This window comes from Platalea leucorodia, assembly GCF_965183815.1.
Source record: "Platalea leucorodia genome assembly, chromosome: 10".
NCBI lineage: Eukaryota > Metazoa > Chordata > Aves > Pelecaniformes > Threskiornithidae > Platalea > Platalea leucorodia.
The window spans coordinates 24118419-24135608 of record NC_138832.1 but is presented as its reverse complement, the minus strand read 5'-3'; the positions used below and the strand labels follow the sequence as shown (position 1 = coordinate 24135608).

General features: G+C 49.6%; 1 protein-coding gene across 1 annotated transcript in view; it reads right to left on the bottom strand.

Moving 5' to 3' along the window:
• Positions 1-118: 118 nt before the first annotated feature.
• ZNF185 (zinc finger protein 185 with LIM domain) overlaps positions 119-17190 on the bottom strand; it is a gene marked incomplete at its 5' end in the record, with an annotated part of 32781 nt that continues 15709 nt past the window's right edge. Inside the window, 16 exon segments of the mRNA XM_082322974.1 lie at positions 119-372; positions 1192-1290; positions 1877-1979; positions 2617-2697; positions 4747-4815; positions 6307-6408; positions 7574-7669; positions 7939-8052; positions 9374-9532; positions 9994-10095; positions 10311-10391; positions 12007-12102; positions 12775-12888; positions 13419-13517; positions 15387-15485; positions 16297-16380. Coding sequence (XP_082179100.1) covers positions 1192-1290; positions 1877-1979; positions 2617-2697; positions 4747-4815; positions 6307-6408; positions 7574-7669; positions 7939-8052; positions 9374-9532; positions 9994-10095; positions 10311-10391; positions 12007-12102; positions 12775-12888; positions 13419-13517; positions 15387-15485; positions 16297-16380 — 1498 coding nt within the window. The 3' untranslated portion in view covers positions 119-372.

Sequence of the window (17190 nt, the reverse complement as noted above, 5' to 3'; positions counted from 1 at the left end):
AGGTTTCTCGCAATTAGCTTAGCTAGACCTAAGGAGCTCTGCCTGACTTCCCACACAGCCAGCGCTCTGGAATCTTAATGAAGTTAAAGACAGGCAGAGGGGCTCAGTACCTTTGGAAAATCAGCCCGCTTATCTTTGTAGGTGACACTGCCTTATCTTGTTAACATGGGCACTTGTCTTGGATGCAGCTGACAGCATAAACTAGCGGAAGTTAAACTCATTCATTGTGATGAGGCAGCGAGAGGGAAAATAACTTGAGGAAAGCGGGGAGCAGGAATTCTGCTATCTCAGCCAGTCAGGAACTGCTAGGTATATTCCGATATGTGCTGCTGAGGACTTTCCACTGGCTGCCTTCTCCAGCTCTGCAACACCCTGCAAGCAAATAAAGAGAAGGTGAACACAGGAGCTGGGTACCACACGAAACACTGCATTACAGAGGTCAGTGGAGCAGATGAACGTGCAGGAACGGGACGAATAAGGCTAGGCTGTCACATCGCATTAAGAGGCAAACCAAGCAGCCGCATACGCAGCGAGGCAGGTGCCCTTTCCCTCCTTCTCTTTATCGTGAGGAAAGGAGGCCCCTTTTTATAATCTCAGCGCAGTGGCAGGGCTTCTGGTTGCCACTGTGGCGATTCCTGCCCCATCCAGATAATCAGGCAAAACAAAACCATATCCAACCTACTCCCTTGTTGATCTGTCGACAGAGCGTACAACTCTGATTTTCCCAGCGGTTTTCATCTCAAAGGATCTTTGCGTAAAGCAGTAACTGCACCTGCCGCTGACGTGCTGCCTCCTTGCCGGAGGAACGTTACAGCTGCAAACAGCACCCAGCCCCCTGCGGTGGGTTAGCCCGGGACGCAAGGAGGAACTCTTCAATTACCTTCAGAGGGGACTCAACCTCTAAGGGAGGTTTCCCTCATCACTCAAGCCAGCCCTCTGCTTGTCTCTCCCACGTGAAGCTAACACAGCCTGTTTATCACATTATGGCCAGAGATTCTGGCTCTAACCGAGACCTCTGGGACCAGCTCTAGCATGTTTCTAACTAATTCTGCAACAAGGGTCACTGCTTCCCACGAAAAAGCCACAGGAAAATCCCTGTTTGGGTCACTCAGTAAATGTGAGGGTTAAATGCTTTTCATTCAGTGAACTCTCATCCAGCCGTTCATGCTGACACGGTAAAGGGGCACTCACCTAGAAGAGTTTCTCGTAGCATTTGTCACAGTGGACAATGTCCCGGTGGATGAATATTTTATCCAGAAGATCTCCCATTGCTTTGTGGCAAATTCCACACTGCCAAAGGGAAAACAAGGTGGTTGGACAGTAACCAAAGCACCACACAGTAACGACAGCATGGAGGGGGCAGAGAAGTGAACAGCCTCTGCAGCATTTTACAAAGGTGTGAGGATGCCAAAGCAGTGGCCTAGTTTTAGGCTAAACTTTTCTACAACAGACAAATGCCACTGCAGGCTTCCTCCTCCCACACTCACCATTTCCACACAGACTTTACTTGTAAACGTTGCAAGGTTTGAGAGATTTGGCGACACCTGCACTGGAGCACGAAGGCCACAAAGCAGCAAGTCTGCCACAAGGACAAGGACATGAGGAAAGAGGGTGCGCTGCTGTTCTATCAGATGACAGTAAGGAATTCTCCTTGTTCTGATACGTATTTATTCGAGGAGCTGAAAAACTTTTGGGGACACAACCAGCTCCTGGGACGGCACGACTTTTTTTGTCCCGATGCGGATGCAAGCGTTTGGCACGCACTATGTACCTTACTCCGAAAGTCTGAGGACAGAATGTGCACCAAGATTCCTCCTCCCACCACTCCATCTCACAGCAGCACACAGAAGGCAGTCAGTAGTTAAGGTTTTTTTACCCTGAAACAGTATTCGTGGCAGCAGATGTTAAGATGCTCTACTATGATCTTCGGGCAGTCTCGGATCTCACGGCTGCAGTAACTGCAAACAGGTTCACTGGACCTGTGAAGGAACAAAGGAGTGAATTCCTCTGGAACACAAGCTGGTTCCAGTCCCAGCTCTGGTCCCAGAAGTTTCTTACCTAAGCCCAGCACCGCTTTCCATGAGCTACCTGCTTCCACATGTGTTTGACTGTGTCAGGTGACAGTACAGAGGGCCATGTGTCAGCCCAGGGATGCCGACCACAACAGCAGGGCAGTACAGATCTTTAAGTCAATCTCACTGTATTTTCCAAAGATCATTTACACTTCATGCTGTTGTTTCACCAAACCTATACCAATGTTCTAAAAAAGCAAAACCTTACAGTCATTTCTGTTTAATAGTTTGCTGAAACTGATTGATTCTATGATTCTACTTCCAGGTCTGGAAACTCATCTTTTACAATCAAGGAGTCCTTGGGATGGGCTGGGGGAGGCACCAGGGTTAACAAACTGGAGGAGGTTGGAAAGTGGACATTTGCAGAGTAGGTAAGACCTGCCCTGATTTTAGTAGAAGCGCATTAAATGGAGAATCTGAACTAGAGCTCTAATGAAAGGCGTCCCTGCCCACGGCAGGGGGGCTGGACGAGGTGATCTTTAAAAGTCCCTTCCAACCCAAACCATTCTGTGAAACCTCCAAGGGCAGCCCCAGACTGTCCTACCTCTGCAGGGGAGCGCTGGACAGGTAGCTGTGGTGGCTGTAGGTTGGTCGCTCCAAATCGGTCAAATCCGCAAGGCTGCCACTGGAGAGAGAAGGAAATATCAGCACTTGACAGCGATATATGGGAAGAGCATCTCAGATGGAATTGTTAATCATTAACCCAAAGTCCTAACTGCAACATCCCAGCTGCCTGTTGCTTGGAGCGAAGGTTGGTCCTTCCTAACCAGCTCTGAAAAGGCATTTCCCTCCATCTTTGCTGTATTCACGCTGCAGATTCTCCATAGGGGTGGCAGTATCCTGCTCCCTGCCCCACTCCACAATCACTGTGCCTCAGGTCAGACCCAGAGCCGACTCTGGGCTCAGCCTGGCAAAGGTTTGCAAGTAAGCACCTCCAAGGGCAAGCAGAGACAGCAAAGAGCTGGTGGCCCCAAGGCCCAACTTCAGAGCACTGAAAAATGTGTCTGGCTGCTGCTGTCCCCACGGGGAGAGGCAGGATGTGGGCAGCGCGGCTGGGAAACGGGGGCACGCGCCCTGAAATGGGGCCCCTTCGAGCCCGAGGGACGTGGCACAGGCACGCGGCAGCCCTGCCCTGCAGGCGCTCCCACCCCGTCACCCTCTGCCAGGAGGAGCAGGGGGTGTCAGGAAGCCGCTGCTGTTCGTCCCACGCGAGGGTCTGTCAAATGCAGCTCAGGAGGGGGCTGAGAAGACCTAACAACCTCACCAAAGCAAAGGGAAAGATACTGCTTCCTCTTGCTCTCTCCCTCCTCCGGTAGGTTCCCAACCACTTGCTCCCACCCCCTTACTCCCTGCCAGCCATCAGACCCCTCCGCGAGCCAGGCTGTCTCATTAAAAGGGCAGAAAAGGCAAGAGTGGGTGGGCTGGGAGCAGGGATAAAAAGAGGGGGAGCAGGAGGAGCAAGGGCTCCCCTGTCAGTGAGACCCACGGCTGCCTTGGCTCTGCTGCCCACGGGCCCACAGCACGCCGTCCAGCAGGCCTGCAGCTGGGACACGCACCGGCTGTGACCCAGGCTACGGGGACCAACATATTTCCCACTGGCTGCTAGGTAAGAGACTGGCAAAATCCTGCGGTGGCTGCTGGGCAGGCAACCTGTGAAATCCTGCCTCCAATACACTCATCAGTAAAACTTCTCTGGCCTCACTGGGGCCCTGATGTTTACATATGGACCCTATAAATAGCAGCTGTTTTCACCGCTTACTAAACTCCCAAATCCTGAACTATTATGCAGGAAAAGGCACGGAACATACCCTTAGTCTCCCCTAGCTGAGTGTTCCCTCTCTGCCTTCTGTTTGCCTGTGGTTTTTAGATGCTGCGGCAATACGCTTATCTTTGGTTGCTGACATCTGCTTTGCTGACCTACAGGAAAGGCTGGAGATTTATGGAGTCTGTAATCAGCTCCCACAGTAATGCCAGCACAGCACTGGGGAGGATAAATGCCAGCAGGGAGGCACCAAACCGGGTGTTAACTGGGGGCCACATCAATGTAAGCACGATGTACATAGGGCCAAACTCTGCTCTCAGTCAGATTGGTGTCAATCTGGAGTAGCTTTACGTAGTTACCTTTGAGCAGAATACAAAAGACTGAAGACTTAAGCTTGAAAATGGCACCTTGTAACTTTTTCTAACTCATAAATTACTTTTTTTGAGTGAGAACCCTCAACCTCCACATTTTTCTCACCAATTCTAATCGTTTGTTTGTGTGCAAATGCACAGCGAAGCCTGACAGTGCCAAATATGCAGCTTAAAAAACTGCAGTGTAGCGTTTCCATCCTGTCACCCGCCTTAGAGGCCAACCCACTCAGAGGGGGAGTTTATCCCCCCGCTGGGAGCTGCGGGACAGAGGTCCTCCTGTCACCGCGGCGGGGCTGGACAGCCCAGTGGATCGCAGGGATATCCCTCTGGGTCCCCAAAGCAGCACTGCTGTCTTAGCAAAACTCTCTGCCCACCCAAAGCAATGATCCCTCCCCGGCTAATTAGCTCAGGCACAATGGCGTGCTGACGCAGCGCTAACGGTTCCGGGGAGCTTGCTTGGTGTGTGTTAGCTGGCACAGCCATACGCTGTCGCTTTGCACACGTCTGTAGCCACATGACTGTCTCCGGACACTCCTCATACCTGCCATAGCGCGGGGAGGCTGCTGACTCGCTGCTGTTCACGTACTCCTTCACAAAGAGGACCCCTTTTCTAGGAAGGGATGGAAACAGAACGAGAAGCATTTGCATTAGAAAAGACTGGAGCTAATGAGAGAGCGCGCAAGGGACCGCATGTGTGCACCCGACACGTAAGGCGTGCGCGAAAAGGCACGCAGTGAGATGCTGTTGTTCTCGAATAAATACTGAATATCGAGCATTGTTGCTAAATAACTCCTAGTATACCCCTCTAATTAACCCACCAAAACAAATCGAGTTAATTAAAAAGAATGGGATGGATAATATAACTCTCTCATCCAGTTATCCCCTGTTCTGCAAGGGTAAGTCTTTTTCAAATCATGCCAGGATTATGCACACAATAAGTATTTAGAGAGCTTGTGGTTCTGCCCGTTAACATTAAAACCCTACTGGCACAGCACTCCTTACGGTGCCTGTTCTGCCACTGGAACATCTCCAGCGTTTTCATCCATTGTAAATTGCGGCTGGTTTGTTTTGGGGATGTTTTTGTTACAGAGCTGACCTTTCTTGCATATTCCTCCCTCTTTAAAATTCTGATTTCAAGATGACATGCCCCCATCTGTCTGTCTGTCTACAGCTCTGTCGCAGATCGAGGGGGGACACTGTGCCCACCGGCTCTCTTCCCAGAGCCATGAAATGAACTAATCAGGCTCTTTCTCCATGGTGCATTTTCATTGCTGCCTATAAGCTATGATTAATCCTCTCTTCTTATACGAGCAAACTAAGCCATGTCACAGCTAAGGAAAGAAAAGAAAAGCTTTTTTTTTTTTTTAACTTAGCGTAGACACTTCCCGTGTCAAGTGTTTCAGATGAGAGTCTCCCACTTAGCCAGGTGTTGTGATAAGCAGGCTGTAGCAAGGCCAGGAGGACCCAAATATTGCCCATCAAAGCCTACGCTGACCTCTCACCGCTTTGAAACCCCTCTCTAAATTGTTTAAAACTGTGCAGCAGTTTTCCCTTCTGAGGTGGAGCTTGTGGAAGCCACGAATCCCAGAATACAGCTCTGAGTTGACAGCTGCACCGCGACGGGACGCTGTCTTCTGTAAGACAGGACAGATCAGGGTCCTGTGCCAGCCCCACCGCAATCTGATACGCTTGCTCTATGTAGGCGGCTCACTTGCTCCTAACTGACAACAAGGCAAAGAGTCTTCCAAGAGCCCCACGCCTGTGATGAGCGTACGGCACGAGGAGCTCCATCACGTCCCTCCAGCTACAATGTGTTATGGAGGATTCATGATTTTGCTACGCTAAAGAGTAAAGACACAACTCATACAGTGAGCTACATCCTGGGCTCTAAAAAAGGGCGCCTGGAGGAAAGTGCCCAGCCCATCTCTCCCTTTTGGGTGGCCGCGATGGCAATGTCGGTGCTCTTAGCCAGAAGTGGCTGAGAAACATCCCGTGGCCCAGAGGCCAAGCAGCAAAGCCTGCCTTGTCTCCACCAAGCAGGACAGCTGCACGCAAAACCTGTATCGCAGAGCGAGGATCGTGACCGCCCATTGCTCTTTACCCGGCAGTGCTGGAATCAGGCTGGTACCCAGCGGCCGCTGGGCTGCTGTGCGGTAAGGCGGCAATCGGACTGCAGATCCTCTCACTCGAACTTGAGAGAAGCCTGGCGAGAGAGAGAAAAGTCTATGGGCACTGGAAACATGAGCCGGGACGTGACCCAAGCTGGCAGCCAAGAGAAGACCTACCACGACTGTCAGGAGGGTGCAATATGAAGCCCCTTAACCATACAGATTAATTTGTCCTTATCACAGACCAAAAAGGCTCCTTTCTCTTTTTACATCTGCCACGTAACAGTACTGCTTCCCTGGAGAAGTCATTTGGAAAAGTACCATTTATCGGGCCACGGGAGAGAAGATCAAACACGATCTTCACATAAGTACAGAGCATAAGTGAAGCACGTAGCCTGCATGGGAGCAGCTAGGGCGAGAAACGGCACACAACACATTGCAGGGGAGGCGGAGATAGGGACGTATTGGCCAAAGTCCAACATAACTATTCCCAGCGTAACTGTCCCCAACTTCATAACTTCAAAAGCTGCAGAAGGGAGAAGGCGATAAAACTACGGCTACTAAAACGTCTTCAGAAAACAGCTCCGCCGATCGACTCAGCAGTGAGGCCTGCTAAGTTTGCCTTGCAGGGATGGAGCTGATCCTGCCTGGAGCCAGCCCTAGGCCATGCAAGGATCTTGTGCCTCCTGTTCACAGCTTACTCCCCTTTACAGGTCCAACGCTCCGACCTACACTGGTGCCTCCATACGGTGTCAGAGTGCGTGTGGATGGACTGACACTGCCATGAGGGACTGCAGAAAGCCCAGGGTAATGGTATTCCATATTGGATACCTCCTACCCTTTCCAACAGCCTTGTTCAGGGACAGTTCAGTCATTTAATCTTTGACATTCTGCAGATAGTGATCCTCTCTCTGACATCTCTCTTTGCTTTTAGCTTTCTTTTTTTCTGTAGCCTCTGCAAAGGACAATTTCTGGTCAAGGGAGGGCAGCCAGGAACCCGCCCTTCATTCTCCTGTCACACTATTCTGGCACCCCACATGGGGAAACAATCTCCAGAGACCAGAGATGGATGCATCACAGACCTTGTGCTGGGTAGCTTTTGCTAGGAATGGTTTAAGAATAGTTCTGTGCCTCTAGATCACACATCCACTCCCTGGAAACCATTCATTTCTCTCTCAGCTCTTGGCTTTGCTTCCTAGCTTCTCTACCACAGCAGTTTCAGGGAGGTTTCCCTCACAACCATCAAGACTACCCATTTACCTGGTGCTGTTATAGTTTAAGCTGTCCATGTAGAACGGCACCCTGTGGCTTCTCTGGGAAATGGGCATGGTGGTATCTCTGGGAAGGGAGTCGTGGCTATGAAAGGAAGTGATACAATCTCAAGCACTGAACTTGAGCACGTGAGGGATTCTCACAAGTGGCGAGAATCTTGGCTAAATGTCTCCCTGCTTAGCATCAAAATCACCCAAGCACCGCAGCCATCCACGCAAACAGCACCTCACTGCACATGCTTAGGTCCAAGGAATTAGTAAGAAGCGGGTCAGGACACTCCAGACACTGAATAAATGTAGCAGCGGGGTGTTCTTTGGGTTAACGAGTCTGGATCCCACCCTTTGACTTCTTACCGTCTGGCTGCGGGGTTAAATTCACAGTGTCCTCTGGCACTAGCGCTGTCGTATCTGCTGTTCCGAGGGCTGCTTCTCCCATCATAAACTCTCCCTTCGTAATCTGGGGTAGGTCTGGCAAGGAAGCACAAAGCCCTGATTACATCATACCGGGAGTCACCGGAGCCCCCACCTTGGCTACCTAATATTTTGTCTCAGTAGTCACTATCATGATGCGTTCTGTTCTCCCTTCGCTCTGCCCATTTCACCTGTGCTGGTTCTGCAGCTGCAGCATGCATATAAAGCTCTGAGGCTAGGAAAGCGGACTCAAAATCTAACGCTTGAGAGTAAAGCCGAAGCAGTTCATAAATGGATATATCCTCAATATTGTTTCCTTTCCCAGCGCTCACCACAACCACCCCTGCGCCATCTGCACGTGGGAACTGCTGACCAGCTGGCCCATCTGGGTGTCAGACCTGCACATTTTCACTTTTCCAAGACAGAACTCATTACCGGAATGGCTTTAACCTGTGGGCAGAGCTCAGCCTCTTTCAATAGAGAAAATGAGCTTATAGCTTATGGTTATTCTTTTCTCACCCTGTGCCCTGGGGCACAGATTATGTTTATATTGTATATCAGCACTTTGATCCTGATTAAAGCTTCAGGCAACAGTATAACTTAATGTTAAACAATGCTGAAAAACACTGCAAATCAATGCTGCATTAAAGAGAGAAAGAGGGACAGCCTAAGCTCATCATAAGATGAGGAAAACCCTGCTCTGGGCAAGCCACGCATTTGGTCTGTGGTATAAACCCAAGGGCAGGAACGCAGCGCGAGTTTCTTGCGCTGCAGAGAGACCTGTCAGCATCACGCAGCGCCGGGGGGTGGCAACAGGCGAGGAAGTACAATACAGGTCTGTCCCGTTTTTTCTAGTCCTGGTCTGCACATGCCTCCAAAAGCAAACGAGAGCTTTGTGACACCAAAGTTCTGAAAAATGCTAGAAGAGGGGAAGGCTACATTCGGATCACATGAATGTAGATATATTTATATAAATAGTTATAAGCGTACAACTCGTCTCTTACGTCATTGAGAACTAAAACCCAAACTGCTCCTGAATCATCATCTCTGCAGTTACAGAGAAGCAGATGTGGTCTCTACACATCTGTCAGGATTCCAGGCACCGTGTAGGTGGTCTGAATACAACCTGCCAAGAACTCTCCAGTGTTACAGAGCAACTATCAGCTTAGATCTCCTGAATCCCTTCTTCAGCCCTTCAGGTCCAAAAATGATCTTGTTCCATGTGTTGTGAGACCTGGCAATACTGTTGCTCCCTCTGGGAACAAAATCCTGTTCTCGCTTCTTGATGCGGTGATCGTACAACCTGGACCAGAGTTTCTGTCAAATATTGCTGTGCCAGCAGCTTTCCTTGTCTCTGCCCCCCTCCCCAAACCCTTACCTTCTGCTGCTGAATACTTGGCTGTCGACGTAGGATGGTATCCTGTGACTGGGTGCTGACGGGCTGGTGTTAAAAGGCTGGCGGTCCATGTACAGCGGTGTGGGATGCTGGGTCTCATGTGCACCGAGAGCACTCTCTTGTGAGCTGAAGTTAGACCTGCTAGAGAATTAGAGCCAATTTGACCATAAAGCCAGTGACTATATTTGCTATAACCAGCTCACACAAGTGTTCAGAATTTGCCAAGGGTGGATCATGCCTCTTTCTACTGGCAATAAGGAAAACCTGGGACCCCGTGCTGTTAATAGGTTCCTAAGGTCAGGGGGAATGGCAGAGGGCTGTACTACTGCCCCTCACCTACGTGAGCTGAAATCCCAGCACAATGAAATGCTGCAGCAGTCATCTAAGTTAATTTGTTAATTGAAATGAAATATGAACAACCATACGCGGGTGGAATCCTAAACCTAATATTCCTTTTGTCAGTATCATTTGATTAGCGTACACTGGGCAAATTTAGATAGGTCCAGGACTTCAGCCAGGTTTGTATCAAGAAGCAGGAATGGCAAAGGGTGAGGATTTGAGAGCCATTGATGGGGAGAAACAAAGGGACAGTCCCACTGTACCTGGCTGCCAGCGGGGTAGGCTCACTGTGTCTCCAGTCCCCTGGGCTCTCCTGGTGACTGTCTGCGGCCGGGAAGGTTTGTGCTTCGTGAGCTGGAGCGATCCTGGTCAGGGAGAGGAAGAAGCCTGTTAGCAGCTTTAGCACTTGTGTCTGAACCTGTCCACTGTGGTGAGGAAATGCAGTAACATCATGATTATGTCCGTTTCTCAATTCACTAGCCAAGAAACGAGCATTCGTAATGCCTTTGAGCAGGGCAGCAGGGAGAACGCAAGATGTGCGAGGCAGCAGGAAAGCAGGCCTGCTCCCCTGGCTCTGTACCTGTCCTGGCATGGGTCAGGTTCGTTTGCACGCCGGGTCTCCGGAGCAGCGATGCTGCTGTCTCTAGGTAGAGAGCTGGGCCTGCCGAGACAGAAGACCGTTACAGTCTGCCGAAGTGCTGCTGCGCATAGAATTACTGTAGGATGTAGATGCAACCCCGGTGAAGATCCTGCCTCAAGAAAAGTACAATATCCCTGCTTGGAAATACGCCAGATAATCCAAAGAGATGGGGGGAAAAAAAAGAGGGAAAATACAGATCTCAAAAAATAAGCCTGAAAGGAAAGAAAAATAAAGCTCCTGATGAGCATCAGTTACCTGTTTACTCTTTACAAACCTGACGTTTTAACTCTGGTCATTTAGTTATGACCATTATGGGTTATGCAGTACCTCTACGTTACACTTCAGACTGCTAAGAGCACAAGCTGGCCTCATTTGGTACCATCTCAGGAGTGTATCCGCTAGATAAACCCACTGCAGAGCCACCCTGGAATTACACCTGTCTACATTAATCTAGGGAAAAGTTTGTTTACTTTTTCTATCTGGTTTTGTATGTTTGTGCACACCAACCCCTCTGGGAATACCGATACCCTGCAGAAAATCTGAAACTGGCCTGGATTCCTGCAGCAAAACTGCATTTAATTAGATTCTAAGAAATTAATTCTCAAAATGCTTTCAAAGATCCTACCCTGAAACATTCAGGTTGATAAAAGAGGAGGCAGCCCTTACACTTTACTTACTACTAGTTGAGGGCTTCCCTCCACCAGCATTAACTCGATCCCTGCAAGTTCACGAACGGAGGTAAGCCAGAAAATGACTGGTACAGTCACCCAGGTGAAAGCAAGATCAATATATTTTGATTCCTTTGCAACAAAGATAGATACTGGCTGAAACCAGGACAATACCTTAAATTCTTTCTTCTGGCAAAACACTGCTGTTCACTGAGCTATAGATTCCCATGCAGGCTGGGATGTTCTAAGTGCCTAAAGAAGCCATGTTTGTCCAGGAGCTCACACTCAAAATCAATTTACTGAAAAGAGCAGGAGGTAACTCCCAGGTCCTTCAGTGGAGCGGTGCTGCAGAAGCAGTCCTGACTGCTCCCTTGGTGAGTCTGATCCAAAGTCGCTGCACCTGGAAGCACTAAGACTCTCGGATCAGGACTCTGCATTTCTCTCGGTGACTTGGTAAGCCTGGCACTTATCCAAAGGAAGTCTGCGGACTGGGGGAGGCGCGGAGCGGGCAACAGATGGAGTTTTATCCATCTTGGTCACTTTGCTGGGGGGTACCGGAGAGAGAGGGGAAGTTTTCTCTCTGTAACTTTTGTCTTCATCTTCCACTCAGATCCCTGGGGACTGGGAACAGCTCCTTCTGCCTCCCTGCGTGATGAAGAACTACAGTTTGGGGTATTTGTGGTACATTCAGCATAGCTCCATTCGCCAGAAGAACCCAGGAGGACAGGACACTGACGGCATTGCTCTCTCCCTGCTGCTTTTCCCAGCACCCCTTCCTGAGCTCCCTCCTCCACAGTCCTCACTAACCACACTCTGCTCTCCCACCACTCACTACGTATCTCATGGAGAAAGCCCAGCTTGGTGACTCCTAACCCCACACAGCATCCTCAGTCCCTTCTCCAGGACCACCTGCAGTACATTCCCCATGTTCTCTCATCAGGAAAAACCAAGCCCATTATTTCGCTTGCCTTCTTGAAGTGACTTCTTCACTCTGCACGCAGGGCGGCATCCCCTCGTGAATGTCCACGCTCCCGCTAGTGCTGTCCTTGGAGCATGGCATGGACCTGGGGGAGAAGAGCAGCCTGGTTTACAACTTGATTTGAAGATGGGTTGCTCACTGAAATACATGCGCGAGGATGCCCAATTTGACCAAGAGCCTCAACTCTTCAAATTTAGGGGGAAAATATGGACAAAAGCAAAGAAATCAGTCCACAAAGTCCTTCCGTTTGGACATTTAGCCCCACACCGCTTTGCACGAGGCAGGCTGAAGGCACCGAGACAGCCACCGCAAACCCAGTGGAGTCACAGGTCAGTGGGAAGGAAAATGGTCCTGTGCCAGGGTGGCCAGAGAACAGCCCGAGACCTGACGCTGGCTGGATAAGTTCGGAAATGAGACCCAGCGTTACCACGGAGGTGTTACCCCATGCCAGGTGAGGGTGCTCATTGGCATATGTCTCTAGAGGCAGTCTCTGCTTCCAAATTTAAGGTCTAGGCAGCAACTCCTCGCAGTCCAGCTGGACCGTGTTTGATGCCCCCAGCTAATGAGGATGCCTTCTCCCAGGCTTTCATACAAAACCATGGTAAAAGGTTGACTCAGTAGAAGCAGCACTAGAATCAGGCACACAAGGGGACCCCAGGAGAAGATTTCATCAGCGTATGTATGTGGGGGAAGACACACAAGGAACTGACCGTCATCCTACGGGAAAAGGCAAGGAGGCGATTATCTGATTCCTTACCTAGTCACGCTGGGTTCATGTTCAGTAAGGTCCTTCGACCTGGGAGGCTCTGGGTGGCCATCATGGTCAGGAGGTTCTTGTCCCTTCTCAGTATGGTTGGTTGAGTCCGAAAACCTAAAATAAAGATCTGTGCTTAAGGCAGTGGAGAAAAAAACATGCTGGGGTGGGTAGACATCCATTCCCTAGACAGGAGCCATCAGGCAGGGAGCAGGAGACAATGCTTGGCCAGAGCTATTCCACACTGCCCTGGGACCAGATCTGATGGGAATCACACGTACAAATCCCGTTCCAGCTTGCAGGATCGCAGCTAAAGGCCTTTCATCCGAGATGTCGCAGAAGGAAAACGTTAGGCACAGGAGAAAGCACTCATGTCAGAATTCCTTGGACTGAGAGATGCTTCTACCACCTCAGGACACACTCGGGCATGGTTTTGCAGCGTTCGCAAAGGCTTGGATAGCACTTGCTGAGATCTCTGGGCAGCAGAAGCTACTGCCTGCCACTGCAGCACCAAGGGAGCCATGCTGATGCTCCTGAGCGCAAAGCAGAGGAGCTGTTCTGTGGTCTCAGTTATGTTGGGAACAGAATAAGACATGAAGAATTAAGAAGTGAATAAATACTGTGGGTGAGCCCTGCTGACCACTTACCCTTCTTGGATCAGCTCTGGTTTACAGTCACCCGAGGCCCGCGTGCTCTCGTGCCCCCTTTCTTTAGGGGTGTTCCCCTCTTTGAAATCTTGGGAAGACCTGGCAAAGGAAAAGAAACCCCACTCGCGGCTGCCAGGCACAAACACCTGAAAGCTCCGTTCAGTGCACACTGAGAAGAAAGAAAGCCACAAGGCTTTGCTGGAGGATACTCCAAGGGCTAAGCTGTACCCAGCACAACGAAGCGCTGACTTCAGCACGGCACAAAGCACTGCTTAACTGCTCGGAATTCAATGGGTGGGTCAAGCAGCAACGTTTTCACATGCTGAAATTAGCTCTTTAAAATACCAGTCCAAATATGTTTTCTCTAGACAAACACGCTGCTTTCTAGCATCAAAGTAAACCTGCAGGGTATTGGATTATTTATTGTGGCTGTATCATACATCAGGATGCGTATGCCAGGACAAGCATCACATCTGCTACAGTGTCTGATAATACCTGAGGCTGAGTTTGAAATGTTCCTCCCTGTCCAATATTCTGAAGGTTTTTTTTGTAGCCAGACTCACTCATTCAACGTATCCAGTGATACCACGCAGCACAGCTTCATCTCCCCTTGCCTTTCTAGCTCAAACTCCCTTTTCTCAGGACATGTGTTGGCTTTGCACTGGACCTTTGGAGTAAGGATGCTGCTGTCTCTCAGAGAAGAGCTGGACCTGCTGGAGAAGGAGCCATTCCAGCATGCTGCGTACAGAGGTGGGCTCTGAGGGAATCGCTTGGGAAACGGCTGTGTTGGAGCTGTGCTTCGTAAGACTCAACACTCAGCAGCTCCATTTAAGCTCTACATTTTCCCCTGGAACGGGAAGGGCCATCGGGAGCTTGTTACAATGCTGTTCCAGGCAAGGAGTATTAGCCAAGGACACCTGGCCTAAGTCATGCCAGCAAGGAAGGATGGTAAGGACGTGAATGTCCAAACAATGTTGGACTGAGGAGAATTGTGGCCCATTCCTAGTCCTGCTGCTAATTCAGGGTGCAATTCAGCCATCCATGTACAGCTGGCATCTGAAATAGGCATTCAACGGAGATGTCTAAAAGGGATGGGATAAAGTATTCAGCATTTCTAGAAGGATTTTTTTTCTCACCTATGGCAATAGAGGGAGTCTGAACAACTCCTGCAGAGCAAAACCTCTCTTTCCTCAGCAGGCTTCTGACGGGGGAGTCAAGTGACTTCTCCCTCACCACAAGTCTTTTGGCAAAACACTTTTTAGGTCATTGGGTTCCTGTTTGCTTATATAGTGGGACAGGAACCCCTCCGGGGAGCACTGTGGCTGCCTCCACTAAGGTTTTAGGGCATAAAGTGCTGTAGAAGAGATGATAATGATGATGATGATAGTTGTTTGGCTGTTTTTCCTGTGAGTTTTTAGAGGCCTTTGCCATCTCTGCGCTAGGGCGCAAAATCCAAAGTACTCAAAAGCTGTACCAGTCCATGCAAATGGACTCCCAGGAGTGCGCCCAGTTGTCCTATTCCCCCAGCTCATTTCTGGCTCCGTGCCTTGGGCTTCTCCCTGCAAAAGGCAAGGGAGGAGAAGCGGGTGATGCGCACTCACATCCCACCCCAGGACTGGTACAAGGTGCAGCAGACATCTCTGCCCAGACTCATAAGCACAGGACAGGTGGAGCCGAAGGGAGATCAGAGCTGAACTGTGCCACATGCAGCAAGGCTAGGGGCTGCTGGGAAGAAACTGGGAAATGTTAAATGCATTTGCTGTGTGGTTAGTCTTCAGTGAACGCGGTAAGGAATTTACTACTTCAATGGATGCTAGAGAGGAGCAGTTTAGAGCTGCTTAGACAAATGGCCCTTATTATGCTGCTGTTCTTGTGCTCGATATTTCCTGAGCAATCAGTATTTCCACGGCTTTCAACAATGAGAAAGAACATATTAGCAAACATGGGGTTAGCACCCCAGGTCCTTACGTTGCTTCATTCCAGTAAGGCTTGCTGTATGCTGGGACCTCGGGACTCCTGTATCTGCTCTCGTGGGTGCTGCTTCTCTCCTCGTAGCCCAGGACAGATCTGATAACCAAAGAAAGGCCCGTTACATAGAATCACAGAATCGTCAAGGTTGGAAAAGACCCTTAAGATCATCGAGTCCAACCGTTAACCTATCAATCACTGCCAAGTCCATCACTATACCATGTCCTCGAGCACCACATCTATCTGTTCTTTAAATACCTCTAGGGATGGAGACTCAACCACTGCCCTGGGCAGCCTGGGCCAATGCTTGACCACCCTTTCGGTGAAGAAGTTTTTCCTAATATCCAACCTAAACCTCCCCTGGCGCAGCTTGAGGTCGTTTTCTCTCGTCCTGTCACTCATTACTCGTTACTACTACATCTTTAACAACTGGCACGTGAATCATTGCACTAGTGAATACTACCTACTCACCAGGCTAGGCTTGTGTCAATCTCTACCATTCTCTGTCCCGCACCAGGATTTTTCTCTAGGGACCATATTTAGACAACAGTTGCATTTCAATGATGTATTTCAGCTGCCTTTCAGCTCCCTTGCTGCCACTCCAGCATCACTGTAGCATTTCACTGGATTAGCAGCAAATGGGAAGGTAGTGACTGGACCCCACCAAGCACACAAGCACCAAGAGGAGAAAAAAACCCTGAGGTGCTTGGTTGATATCAAAGAAGATGGAGGAGGGATACAACACAAACCTCTTGGTTTATTTTGCAAGCTGCGCTTTAAACCTCAGCACAGTTGCCTTCATCCTTGGGACAAAAGCTGTGAAAAGAAGCCTCTTTCTGTGCCTGCCCATTCAGATTTCCCTTAATCCTCAGTACTACTCATACGCCCACTAAATCTACCCCACTCTTACCCTTTAAAGGAATATTCTGTGTCCTCTAGGTGCACAGCGGCTCTCTCAGTAGGAGGAGAAGGGACATCAGACGGCAAGCTAGACCTGCCAAAAAAAGGAAGGAATCTACAGCTTGATAGCTTGCCAAAGGCTTCAAGGGGAACTTGTATGAAATAACACCGCTGCACTTTATATGAGACCAGAAAATAGAAAGTGATTTTCTCAGAGAACTGATTTGCCTTCAGAAAAAACATTTTCGCTATCTCTAACCAAGAACAATAGAGGCTGTTAGTGAAACTAATGCAGTTACTTGGCCTCAATTCACACGTGTCTTGGCTGGATACATGACTTTTCTGGCCTGTCACAGGATCACGCACCTGGGACAAAGCACAATATCAATAACCTCAGGGAAGACGTTCCTACATTTCTAGCAGCAGCTCTAGGTCTTGGGTTTTACACCATCCTACTGGGAACCTTGTGATCCTCCTCACCTCAGCTGGGAGGTTTGAAGACATCATTTTCCCACCTCAAGTCCTTTGGTAAGCCAATACATGGAGTCAAGTCCCAAAATAATGGACTGAAGAAAGCAGCTTCAGGGAGATTAGTGTGTTTGGTGTCAACAGCAGCAATTCTCTCCTGACTCTGCGCCTCTGACATTGTCAGGGGAGCAAGCACACTCTAAAAAGCATGTGGAATGGAGACGCTTTTGAGATCAATGGTAAAAGCAATGATAAAGCTGCTGTACCTGCTCCCAGGCTGCTTCTGTGGAAAGAAGTTGATGTGTAACAGTGAACTGAAGGAATGCTGTTCCCGCTGTTTAGCCACCTAGGATTTTCTGGCTCCCCTTGCTTTGTTGCCCAATTTGGATTGGATTCTGCTTCCAGCTCTACTCTGGACGAGTTACTTATTCTCCCC